Below are 12,390 nucleotides of genomic sequence, written 5' to 3' on the forward strand. Positions count from 1 at the left end.
ACTGCAATCTCAAATCCTGGGCGGAAGTGATCTTCTTGCCTCAGCCTCTTGAGTAGATGGGAGTACAGGCACATGCCACCATGCCCAGCTAATTTTTCTACTTTTAATAGAGAAGAGGTCTTTCTCAGGCTGGTCTCTAACTTCTGAGTTCAAGTGATCCTCCAGCCTCAGCCTCCCAGAGTGCAAGGATTACAGGTGTGAGCCACCTCATCTGGCACTCTTTGTGCTTTTTAAAAGACATCTAGTAGAAAATCAAAGATGACAGATGCAGCTCATGTAATCTTTCCATGGGACAGCTCTGCTCTGGAGCCTCAGGAGGTTGTGAAGGGGTTGCCCACTGTGTCCCCAAGCACATTTGTCCACAGGGTGCATTTTCAACATTTTTTAAGGATTAAATGTTACACAACAGTGGTTAAGACTGTGATGAAGAGATGTTAGGAGGCATGTGAAATCAAAGACAGCACGGAATACGTCAATATGTGGTTCACACCTGGTGGTCAGGGCTCAGGCATGTGGAGGAGGTGGCGAGAAGCCATTTTATGACAGACATACGCAGACCCCAGGCCACACCCCCAAAACCAGGCCACACTCCCAAGCCTTGACTACTCCACTGTTTCCTTCTGCTCAGAGAGTGGAAATTACCTGTGGGAAGTAGAGTCTGCATGTTTGCAAGCACTGTGGTTTGAATGTCTCTCTGTTCCCTCTGAAACTCGTGTCAAAACTTACTCCCCAGTGTGGCAGTATGGAGAGGTGGGGCCTTGAGAGGTGACTGGGTCATGGGGGCTGACACTGACTTTGGATTAATGGGTTATCAGGGGAGTGGGTCTGGTGGCTTCATAAGAGGAGGAAGAGTGACCTTAGCTAGCAGGTTGCACCCTCAGTCCCCGCACGACATGATGCCCTGAACCATCTCAGTACTCTGCTGAGAGTCCCCAACAGCAAGAAGGCTCTCAGCAAATGCAGCCCCTTGACATTGGACCTCTCAGCCTCCATAAATGTAAGAAATAAATTCCCTTGGCTTATAAATGACCCAGTTTCAGGCATTCTGTTACAAGCAACAGAGAATGGACTCAGCCACAACCATGACAGTGGACAAGGACAGGCGGGCCTGGCTGGTGGAGGACAGTGATGGGCAGAGAGAACAGGATCCTCAGCCTATGCTTCCCCCCACAACCACCCCCGCCTCTGCAGGCCTCCTGCTGTGCTCACCCATAGGTCAGTTTCACTCCTTCCTCACTCTTAAACTTGGACTTCTCCACCTCCGGGTAGACCAGCTTGGAGAGGGCCAAAGCACAAGGGGCAGCCATCACAGATGCAGCAACCAATGAGGCGGCATCGATCTGCAAGAGTGAGAGTGGGGGTGATAGGCAGATGGTCAAGAAATGTTGGGGCCCAAGGACTGAGGCCCAAGGTTTCAGGGGAAGATGTGTAGTCTCCCCACTGGTATGTCCTTGTTGTCATTACTGCTGGCTGTCATCATTGCTAATAACAATACCTTTTATGCATAGAGGGTCAGAGGCTGTATGTGCAGGACTCGTATTTCCTCCTAGTACTTCCCTAAATTAGGTAGCACAAGTGCTGTTATCCACATTTTACAGATGAGAAAACTTAGGCCCGAGCCAATTAAATATGACTCCCCCAAAAAAAGAAGATATGGCGTTAGAACCCATCACATCTTTTGACTCCAAGTTCAAGGTTGTTCTTTCCTTTTTAGGAAGTTTTTTTAGCTGTCTGTGTTTTGACCACTAATCCCCATCAGCTGGGTTTCTCTCTTAGCTGAGGGTTTTGTGACGGTTTCCAACAAACCTCTAGAACTGATAGTTGAGATGGATTTAAGAGGTAACTCGATTCAACCTTAGCGTAGGTCATGTCCTAGTGCAAGAATTGTACTCCCTCTATAGGATCTGGCTTTGAATGCTCACTCTTTCGGGGAACTCGCCACCTCAAGGCCATCCATCACACCACTCCTGTAGTTAAAGAACTGTTTCCCAGGAAATCTGCCGCCTACAACAGCCATCCTCTGTCCCTGGGTCAGCCTCTGGGACTACTCCTGCATTCTCCTTCCTGAACGTTTATCCTCATTGTGACCCCAAGCCCTTTGCTTCCCTGTTCTCTTCCACAGAGGTAGACCCAGCACTTTAACTTTCCCCACCATTGTGTCATTTACTGAGTAGGGAAATTTGAACCGACTCAAACATCTAACAACAGGACACGGCTACACGCTGTCAGGCTGCCACTGACAATGATGGTTCTCAAAGCCTCGTGATAATACGGGCAAGTGCCTGCACAATCGCACACAGAGAATAACCAAGACAATGGGGGAGAAAACAAACCCCAAGTGATGCAAGGAAAGAAAATCAGAAAGAATACACTGGAATGTCAACAAACTAGCTGTCCCTGGTAACAGGGCCAGGGGTGATTTTCTTTTCTTTCTGCTTTTCAGTATCTTTCAAAATGTCCACAATATTATATATCATTTTTATGATAGTAAAATAGACTTGTCCTCCTTAAAGTTTTTAATAAGCCAGCCTCATTCTCCAATTTTAAATAAAAAGGTGAAGAAGGAGGAGCCAAGTTGAAGTCCATGCTCAGGCTGATAAAAGCAAAGGCAGAAGCCCAAGAGATATCCCAGTATCGCCCCAGGGAAGTACCAGGACCTGCCAATGAGAAGCCAGGTGGGAAACCCTCCCAGTCTCAGAAACCCATGGAACGTCCTTCTTCCTTTCCTAAACCCCAGTTGTTCTTTCCAGGGATAAACAGAAATTCCTTAAAACATGCACAAGAACCAGCGACAGCCTGATAGGTGTGCAGGCCCCGGGTCCTGCTCCCTGTTGGATGAAGCCCAGCTGGGCGGTGTCCTGTCTGCACCGTCTGGGCTGGGCTTTGGGACTTCACCTGCCTTCTCAGTTGCCAAGATCTAGTGGGGATAGTGCCACACCTGGAATCTTGGGACTTTTCCCTCCACCAGCCAGGACTCTTCTTCTAGCTTATAGATTATATTTGGTTTGTAACCTTGAGTCCCAGTGTGGATCATACTCTGCAGTTGTCACATCCCTGGACACTGTCCTCTGAGTCAGCTAGTGGTGGCCACAGCCTCAAATGCTGCAGCCAGTTGTTTTCTGCTCCCTGTGGAAAAGGCTGAGTGCTGCACAGGCAGGGTGCCCTGGGTGCTGGGTCTGCCCACACCCAGCCTCCCCAACCAGCTACTCTGCAAGGCCGTGACATCCCCTAGCCCTGCCTCTAGGCACCCGGTCAGGAATGCCTTCTGTCCTGGCACCCTAGAGCCCCCTCCTGCCACTGCTCTCCTCTCTCTCACCTAAAGGTGTCCCATGTGGAGAAGGATCAAGGGTAAATTCAAGTGCCCCACTTGAATTTTCAAAGGGATCTCTGCTGAGAAAGGGAGTAAATCCAGACAATAGGAGGCGTGCGGGGCAAAGGGAGCCAGAGGTTGTACGATAAAGTGGAAGGTCTTAAGAATCTGGGAGCTTGGAGGAGAGAACACGAGGGACTCTCTGGGATTCAGGGGCTGAGGGCAAAGCCAAGGACACTGAGGACCTGACTGGGCAGGAGGTAAAGGACAGAGGGGAGAGGGTGGGAAGGCAGGGTGCTGCAGTGGTGGCCAAGAGCCAGGTGGGGGCAGAAGAGAGCTTCTCTGGAGACTAGACTAGGGGCAGATCCAGGGGCAGGAGGGGAGGAGGGGAGGAAGACCTGTTCCAGGCTCTCCCACTGGGCCAGCTATGTTGTAGCCTGAGGCTTCTAAACCAGAGACTGTGAGTGCAGGACCAAGGGCACACACTCACCCTGGCCACCTCTGCACATTCCCTGCAGCTAAAGGGAAGTAGGTTCCCAGGCTCTGTCCCTGGGGAGGCCAGATTGCCCAGGGCTGGGCCTGGACTCTGGCTTGAGAAAGGGAAGGAAGGAGGCCGAGTATAAAGCCAGAGCATAGAAAGGGAGAATGTTCTTCCAGTATTTCGGTTTTAAGTAATGGCTAGGAGCCACTGATGCTTTTGCATCAGGAAGAATACCAAAGGTATGCTTTTTGTAATTGTAGGGACCAAAACAAGGAAAGACATTTAAAAAACCTGAGATCCAAAAATATTATGGCATTGTCTTCCCCAATATTCTACCATGAAAAACGTTTCAGGAACAAAGTTTTGGTTTCAATTTTTGAAACATCAAACCAGAGTCCCAGTGTGCAAGGGGCCCTTTTTGAAAAGTCTCATAGCTGCCAGCTCTGCCCAGGCAGCCCTGTGGGGAGTGGAGCTGAACATCTTGATGTGGCCCAGGTGTCCTGAGTGAAAGATAGTCTGAGGAGTAGCCTGGCTTGTCTTCATACCTACCACTCGGCCACCATCAGGGACAGAGATGAGAGAGACAGGTGGAATTTGGGACCAGAGAAGGGGGAAACCCAGGTCATTCTGTGGTCCCCACCCACACACACAGCATCAGGAGAGCCTAGGGGACAGGCGCAGGCAGGTCAGGGTCTTTCTCCAAACCAAGTATCTTCTCTTCGGGGCTCAGTGGCATTGCCACACAGGGTGTAACTTGCCCAGCTCATCCCCACCTGCAGGACATTCTGGCTTTCCTTTGTTCACAGTAAAAAATAATGTCAAAATTTTGCATTGTTTGAACACTTGGGAGAATATTTCTGTATCATAATATTCCTAACTGGACGAAAGGGAAGGACTATTTCTAAATTGACTGATACATGTATAAAAAATAAACTGTAATTTTAAAAGTTTTTAAAAATTGACTGATAGATGTTCTCCAAAAAGCTTACAGCAAATTAAACTCCCACCACGAGAGAGTGACTACCCCAACCCCTAGCCATTTAGAGGCACATAGAGTATTGTATATCATTTAGAAAAAACATAGTTATTATTGTTTTAATTTCTTTGAACATCAGTGAGCTTGAATATGTTTTCATAGTTTAGCAACTGTTTTCTCCTGATCAATAATTTTTTAAACAGTGACTTTAATGCACAGAACATTGTTCATCTACATTAGTCATCTCTGTCAACTGTTTCTTTTGTCCCCCTGGATTTTGTGTCTTGCCCAGAATGTTACAAGAAAAAAGCAAGTTGCAGAAAAGTATGGGTGGAATTACCTCATCTTTTACCAAAAAGAAAGCAAGTGTGTGTGTTCAGGTGTATGTACTTAAATGGATACACAGAAAGCTCTGAAAGGACATATTTTAAGTCAGTGGGGTGCAAATGGAGCGACCATCAGCATGCTAGGCCCCAACCACCTGTTTCTGATTATGCAGGTGTGGGGTGGGCTGAGACTTTTCATTTCTGGCACGTTCTCAGGTGAGCAGATGGTGCTAGTCCATGGACTACACTTTGAGAACCACAGGTTCTAAGCTCTTAAAAGCAGTTTACCCATGGGAAGTGGGGTTAAGAAACAGATTTTTAACTGACACTTTTCCAACCAAGAATTTCTTTGGCAGTTAAGGAAAAAACCCATGTGCAAATGGGAGCACAAGGAAGTATAAAGCATGAGCAAGTGGGATGTGCAAGTGGGAGCACAAGGAAGTATAAGACACCGGGGATCCATCAACAGGTTCCTCTGCCTGCGGCGCAGGAGGAGGACCTCGACTGGTCTAAGTGCCCAGGTGACGCTGTTGTTGTTTGACCTAGAAGTGCATGTGATCAGTAGCTGCACAAGCAACAATTTAGGAACAGAGGAAGGACTTGAGCCCAGAGAGTGTGGGGCAGCGGGGAGGGAAGGAGTAGGGCAGCTCTCCAGGGACAGCCTTGGTATGGGACTGTGGAGAAGTGAGCAAGGGTTTTGTGATCAGACAGATCTGGGCTCAGATTTTGGCATTGGGTTTCTCATTTATTGTCTAAGCTTCAATTTCTGCATTTGTGAAATATGGATATTAAAGTAACTAGCACATCGCCTGATACGTAGCAGGCACTCCATACGTGGAATACTGGAAGTCTTTGTCCCCAGTGGCCATGGGAGAATTTTGAGCCAATGGCGCAGCCCACAGGGCCTGCCTTGCCCAGGGGACACGTGTCCTCTCCCCAGCACAGCAGCCCAGGCTCCAGGCTCAGACAGACCCCAGGGCTGCTCTGGAGGGAGCTGTGTGGGGCACTCACAAAGGTGGGTTTCAGGTCCTGGGCACAGCCAAGCAGAAGGAGCCTCTACCTACCCCAAAAGAGATATAGGCACCCAGCAGGCTGCCAGCAATGGTGGAGAAGCCTGCAGTCAGGATGACGTGGATTTCAGAGAGTGTCATGTCTGCCAAGTAGGGCCGGATTAGTAGAGGAGTCTCTGTCTGCAAAGAGAAAGATGTCAGACAAGCAGAACTGGAGTAGTTGGGCACTCCCTCCACCTCCCCCTGCCCCAGGAGTGGAGAGGTCACGGTGACACTGTGCCAAAGGCCTGCCATGTGCCAGCACCCACTAAGCACCTTACTGCCATCACTCACAACCTTATGAGACAGCAACAGTCATCCCCACTTCCCAGCAAAGCAATGGAGACTCAGAGAAGCTCAAAGAATGAGCCCCGCTCCGCACAGGGGTGGGAAGCAGCTGCCAGGCCTGAGCTGTAAGGAAGCCCTGGGGGTGGTCAAAAAGAAAGGGGCTGGGACATTAGATGGTGTGCTCACTTCAGAGCACTGGGCAGTCGGGCCTTCACTATTCATTCAATACATAGTTATTGAGCACGTACTGTGTTCCAGGCCCTGCTCCACAGAAAAGGGGTACCAGGTAAACAAGACAAAGTCCCTGCCCTGTGCAGTTTCTACCCTGGGAGCCTAGGAGAGTGGGAGGAGGCTTAAGCCAGTGGTGGGGGACATGGTTCATCAGCAAAGGAACAAGTAGATAAGCGGTGGCACATTAGACGGTGACATTAATAAAAGCTATGAAGATATGTGAGAGAGAACACCTAGTGCTTCAGGGACATTTAAAATTGAGTAATCAGCAAAGGGTTCCCCTGGGAAGTGACCCTGGGTCCAGGTTAGCTAAGAGCTGAAGGAGCCAACCGCAGGATTTGGGAGCACAGCACCCAGGCAGAGTGAAGAGCAGAGGCTCGAGGCAGGAATGGGCCTGGCGAGGTGAGGAAGCACAGCAGGCCTGCATGTCTGCCACAGACACACACGTGACTGCGCGCAGGTTCCCATAGAGGCAGAGGAAGGTAGGGCCACGGCAGGGCTGGGAAGCAGGTGAGGAGTGCACTGGTTCTAGTGGGGAGTGGCGCCATGTGCTTTGTGCTTTTGAAGGGTAAGGACAGACAGCATGGGTGGGGGATGGAAGCAGGGAGAACAGGTAGGAGGGTGGCAGGGCGGCTGTGGATGCCACCTGGAGGCAGCGCTGCAGGACTCACGGGATGCATGGAGTCAGGGAGGCAGAGGAAGGAAGGGGGCTATTTGAGATCTGTCTGAACAACCTCATGGAAGGTGCTAGCATTTACTGAGAAGGAAAATCTTGGAGAGGTGCAGGTGTGAGGAGAGAAGGAAGGTTCTGTCTGCTTGGACTGAGCATGTCAAATGTGAGCTGCCCCTTAGCTATCCGAGAGGAGGGGCAGGAGCCAGGTGGCCGCCTCAGTGGAGAGTTCAGGACAGGGGTGAGGACTGCAGAGCAGGAGTGTGAGCTGTGACCCTGGGGCGGTGCAGCCCGGAGAGGGGGTGCGTGGGAGGACGGCAGACCTGGCCTCAGCTTTTGATGTTCAAATGATGCCACTGCACCAGGAAGGCTCCCCAGGGTGTCCCCCGGGGGCATACGGTGAAGATCTGGGTCTAGTTCTGCTTGACCAACAGCTTGTGCAGAGTTAGGTTACCTTGGGGGGTCTTCATGTCACCCAGTGTCACATTCACCTACCTATTTTCTCAGCTAAAACCAGTGAGCACATTGCAGCTTTTCACACAAAATAAGTGCTGTCATACTTTAATATCCCTTTCTTTTGCTTAAGGGAGTTTTGGCTAATTAATCTGAGAGCACATCTGTCTTAATTAGCTAAAAATAAAAACAAAAACCACCAAAAACCCTTTGAAATTAACACACTTGCATCATAACAAAAAAAGATACAAATGGGTGGCTGCAGTGACTCACACATACAGTCTCAGCACTTTGGGAGGCCAAGGTGGGAGGATTACTTGAGCCAGGAGTTCAGGGCTGCAGTGAGCTATGATGACACCACTGCATTCAGGCCTCAGTGACAGAGTGAGATCCTATCTCTAAAACAAAAGCAAAAATAAATTTAACTTTAAAAAACATGCAAATATTCTCGAAAGTTTCTTAAACTGTCCCATGAAATATGGCATCTTGTGGCAAGTGTGTCTCTTGGTGGCTCAAATATTAGGCAGATGGGACAAGACAGATTCTGGAACAGTCTGCAGACACTCACCCTCAGGAGGGTCAGCCCTTCTGAAAGGGACTCAGGACTCAAGGTGTCTTCAGAGTCACATTTACTTTGGAAAATACTTTTTAAAGAGACAGAGAAAAGACAAGACAAGATGATGTAGTGGAACAAATGGGCCAGGAAAGAGAAAACTGGGATGCTAAGCCCCGGTTTATGGTTGTGGGATCTTGGCCAAGTCATTCCCACCTCAGAGTCCCACCTCAGAGCCTCAGTTTCCCCATGTATAAAATGAGTGATGGGACTGTATCTACAGATACAGGCTTGTGAGTCTCTAAGCTGATAAGGCAGCTAGAATGGTAGGAGGTGCCAGACAGATGGCATCCTCCCTGGCATGACCCAGGCAAATGGGTCCCCCAAATGGAGCATTCCTGGGAGAACAGCCTTTGGGGACCCTGAGAGAAGGTTCAAATGGCTCATCCTCAATCTGCACCGAAGCTCCAGGGACCAAGAGAACCTGGCCTCTCTGGGGAAGCTGCTGACAAGCATGCGGGCAGGAGGCTGTGATACCCACCTGGCTCAGAAAGATGTTTCCAGCCGCACTGAGGGTCTCAATGGCACTCGTGCCCATGGTGACCTGCATCAGCCAGGCAAGCTGGAAGGAAGCAAGGTGCTCTTTCTGGGCTGACATCAACAAACCCCAGAGGTAGAGAGAGTCAGATGAAACTACCTGACTCGTCTTCCTTCCAACACCCGGCCTAGTGTGGGACCCCCTGCCACATGTCCCCAGAAGGTCAATTCATCTTTTCCTTCCACACCTGCATTGAGGGTGGTTTCCACTTCCCAAGCCACCCAGCCCACCTTAGCACAGCTCCAGTCGTTAAAGCAGAGCTTCTAACATGTGTGCTCTCTGTCTCCATACAAAAAGCGTTCCCTGGCCAAATATATTTGAAAATTGAGAATTACTGTGTGCGTGCACGCACACACACACACACACACACACACACACACACGATGAAATCTGCTTCTTTGGAATTTCTCTCTCATGTTGTACATCTCAGGCTGCCCTTTCCCTAATCTCTCCTTGTCAGTATTTATACACAGCTGTCCTACCCCACCTTCCTCCTCTCCAGGCCCTTCACCTTCCTCCTCTTCAGCCACTCTGTGGCTGAAACCAGGAGCAAGCCCATTCATGCTCCTCCCTAGAGTTCAGTTTGTCACAGCCCCTTGGTGGAACACATTCTCCGGATCTGGGCACGGCCACTTCCCTCATGCTATGCAGTGTGTGCTCCTAACGTAACTGCTATGGTTTGAATGTCCCCACCAAAACTCATGTTGACATCTGACTGCCATGGTAATGGTGTAGAGAGGTATGATCTTCAGGAGGCGACTGGGTCATGAGGGCTGTGCTCTGGTGAATGGATCGATGCCACTGTTGGGGCTGGGCTGGATATCACAGGACTGGGGGCTCCTGGAGAAAAGGATCAGTGTGGCTTCAATTCTCTCTGTGTCTCACTGCTCACTCCGCCTCCCACCACGTCAGGGCGACCAAGGAGGCCCTGGACACATGCCAGCGCCGTGTTCTGGGCCTGCCCAGCCTCCAGAACCAGGAGCCACAGAAATCTCTTATTTTGTATAAAGTACCCTGTCTGTGGGAGTCTATTATAGCAATAAGAAAGGAACTAAGACAGTGACAATGACCAAGGCTGTATTTGAATTCCTGGGAGTCATCTGATGGTGCTCATTTGTTCTGAGCTTGATCAGCTGCCACCTCAGCATCATTTGCCAGGCCCAGGCCGTCCAGTGCTGTCTCCTACATGCTGGTTTTGCACAGTAGACTTTACAACATAAGCACAGATGTGACATTTGTACAGGCTCCTTCTGGCCAGTGTAGCCCACTGCTACAGTCTCTCAAGATCTTTCTGGTATAAATTATTCTTTCTCTTAAACCTTCTCAGTGCAGCCTCAAGACTGCAACCTTTCCTCCCACAAAGCCCACACTGGATTTCAGTACCATTTCTCCTTAGTGTCATGACAAGAGACCCTGTGAAAGGGAGTTTGGTCAGCAGGAGACTGTGAAAGGCTATGGGCCTCGGAGCAGGGTATGTGGGGAAGGGCTAGGCTCTGGAAGCAAGGCATTCTGGGACAGAGTGACCCCTGGAGCTGGTGATTCTGGGAGAGCCGGGGTCATGGGCACTGGGACTCACCTTCAGGATCACCCACTGCATGAGGCCCAAGTAGTAGAGAACAGACATGACACAGCTGAAGAAAACAATGATGGGCAGAACCTGGGGGAAAGAGAGTGCAGGACCCCGGTCAGAGGCAGGCAGGGCCCAGGAGCCTCAGAGAGCCCACACAGAGGCCTCACAGGAGCAAGGAGGCAGCCTGAATTCAGTGCATGAAATCCCAGCTATTCCACTGATGGGGCCTCTCTGAGGCAATTCCGCCCTCTCTGTTCCCCTACCAGTAATGACCAGGCCATCCCTGCCCCTATTCACCACACACAGTCCTGCGCCATGATGGGAGGGGCCTGAGGCACCACTGTCACCCCTGCTTCTCTGTCTGTAAATGGGGTAACATGCTCCCCTCTCAGGGCTGCTGTGAGGGTTGCACTGTCTGTCCTCCAGCATGAGCTTGATCCCTGGCCTCTGCCCCCTAGTCTTAATCCCCGTCCCGTGCATTAAGCCTGACTGAGGGGACCCGCATCATTTCGGTGTTCCACGTCCACTCAGTGCTAACAAGCTAGAAGCAGACTCATCCGACACCTGCAGCCAGCACCTCCTCCTGTCACCTGGTCCCTAGTGCCGGGCTCAGCACTGCTCCTCATTCACTCCAACATTCATCGGTTCTCCCTTCAAATCTTTCATGTCCATTCCCACCTTCCCAGCCCCAACACTGCACCCTAGTGCTTTTTCCCCTGCTTTATAACAACAACCTGGTAAAAACTGAAATGTCTTCTGCTGGAGGACTAATTTAATAAGCCAGGAATAACCATACAATGGTGCACTGAAAGTCAGGTAACAAGAGTCAGAAAGCTCTATGGGCCCTTGAGGAATGATTCCCAAGGCAGTTTATCAGAAGGAAAAAAAGAAGCTGTACAACAGGGTGTGTGCTGTGCTCTCATGTGAGTAAAAAATAGGGGGCAGCCGGGCGTGGTGGTGCACGCTTGTAGTCCCAGCCACTCTGGAGGCTAAGGTGGGAGGATCACTTGAGCCCAGAGTTCAAGGCCAGGTGGCAACACAGGGACACGACATCTCTAAAACACTTAAAAAGATGTGGAGCATTATGTGTGATCTTGTAGAGGCAAGGGACACACAAGTGGCTGGGCACAGTGGCCCATGCTTGTAATCCTAGCACTCTGGGAGGCCAAAGTGGGAGGATCGCTTGATGCCAGGAACCTGTGAAGGGGGATGCCACACCACCATCACCAAAAAACATAAAAGACTCCAAGTCCAGATGAGCTGGAACCCTGACTGTCCCCTGGACATGCCCCTGGTTTCCTGTTTGTCCCATCTCTTCGCCCTGAACCACCTTACTCTGCCCCTCATGCCTGTCTCTGCCAAGATGCCTAGTGCTCAGCAAATCTCTCCTGCTGGGACTGTCCCCTCTCCCTCCCCAGCCATTCCACCCCATTTCCTCCCTGAACAAGGTTACATGTGACCCCTTCCTTCATTACCAAAGCCAGCGGTGCCTTGCAGACCTTATCTTATTTGATCCTTGTGTGCAAATTCTGGCTTTCTTAACCACTGGCACTGCAGTCTGTGCCAGGCAGACACCTTGAAACCCTCAGGAGCTGAAAACCTCTTCCTTCATCTTGGGGTTTGCTCAGGAATAGGATTTGAGCGGCAATGGCGAGCAGCTCCAGTGCCCGTTGCAGAGGTGGAGCGACAGTGCAGGAAGGAGCGAGTGTGCTCCCAGGACAGCGGCCCAGGAAGGATGTGGGGCTGGGCTGGGGGTTGTGTGGTAGGATGTTACTACGAGGGAGACGGAGCCAAGCTGGAGCGACTAACCCAGCGGACACGGCCAGGAGGTGGCTGCCACATCCACTGTGCTGGACTCCAGGCCCAGGTAGGCGAAGGGGCCGGA

The 12,390-nt window shown here is 50.7% G+C and overlaps 1 protein-coding gene across 7 annotated transcripts in view; it reads right to left on the reverse strand.

Moving 5' to 3' along the window:
- Positions 1 to 12,390, reverse strand: part of LOC105870581 (sodium/nucleoside cotransporter 1-like) — a 49,674-nt gene that overhangs the window by 7,657 nt on the left and 29,627 nt on the right. For 5 of the 7 annotated variants that reach the window (XR_012920068.1, XM_076004719.1, XM_076004721.1 and 2 more), the window contains exons 9-12: positions 10,512 to 10,592; positions 8,879 to 8,959; positions 6,158 to 6,283; positions 1,210 to 1,340 (exon numbers count right to left, since the gene is read on the reverse strand). Coding sequence is in view for 6 of the 7 variants with exons in the window: in XM_076004719.1 (XP_075860834.1) it covers positions 1,210 to 1,340; positions 6,158 to 6,283; positions 8,879 to 8,959; positions 10,512 to 10,592 (419 nt within the window). In the remaining variant the exon portion in view is untranslated. The remainder of the gene's footprint in view (positions 1 to 1,209; positions 1,341 to 6,157; positions 6,284 to 8,878; positions 8,960 to 10,511; positions 10,593 to 12,390) is intronic. The other 2 variants (XM_076004722.1, XM_076004723.1) reach the window with 2 other exon arrangements.

This window comes from Microcebus murinus, chromosome 7 (assembly GCF_040939455.1).
Source record: "Microcebus murinus isolate Inina chromosome 7, M.murinus_Inina_mat1.0, whole genome shotgun sequence".
Classification (NCBI taxonomy): Eukaryota; Metazoa; Chordata; class Mammalia; order Primates; family Cheirogaleidae; genus Microcebus; species Microcebus murinus.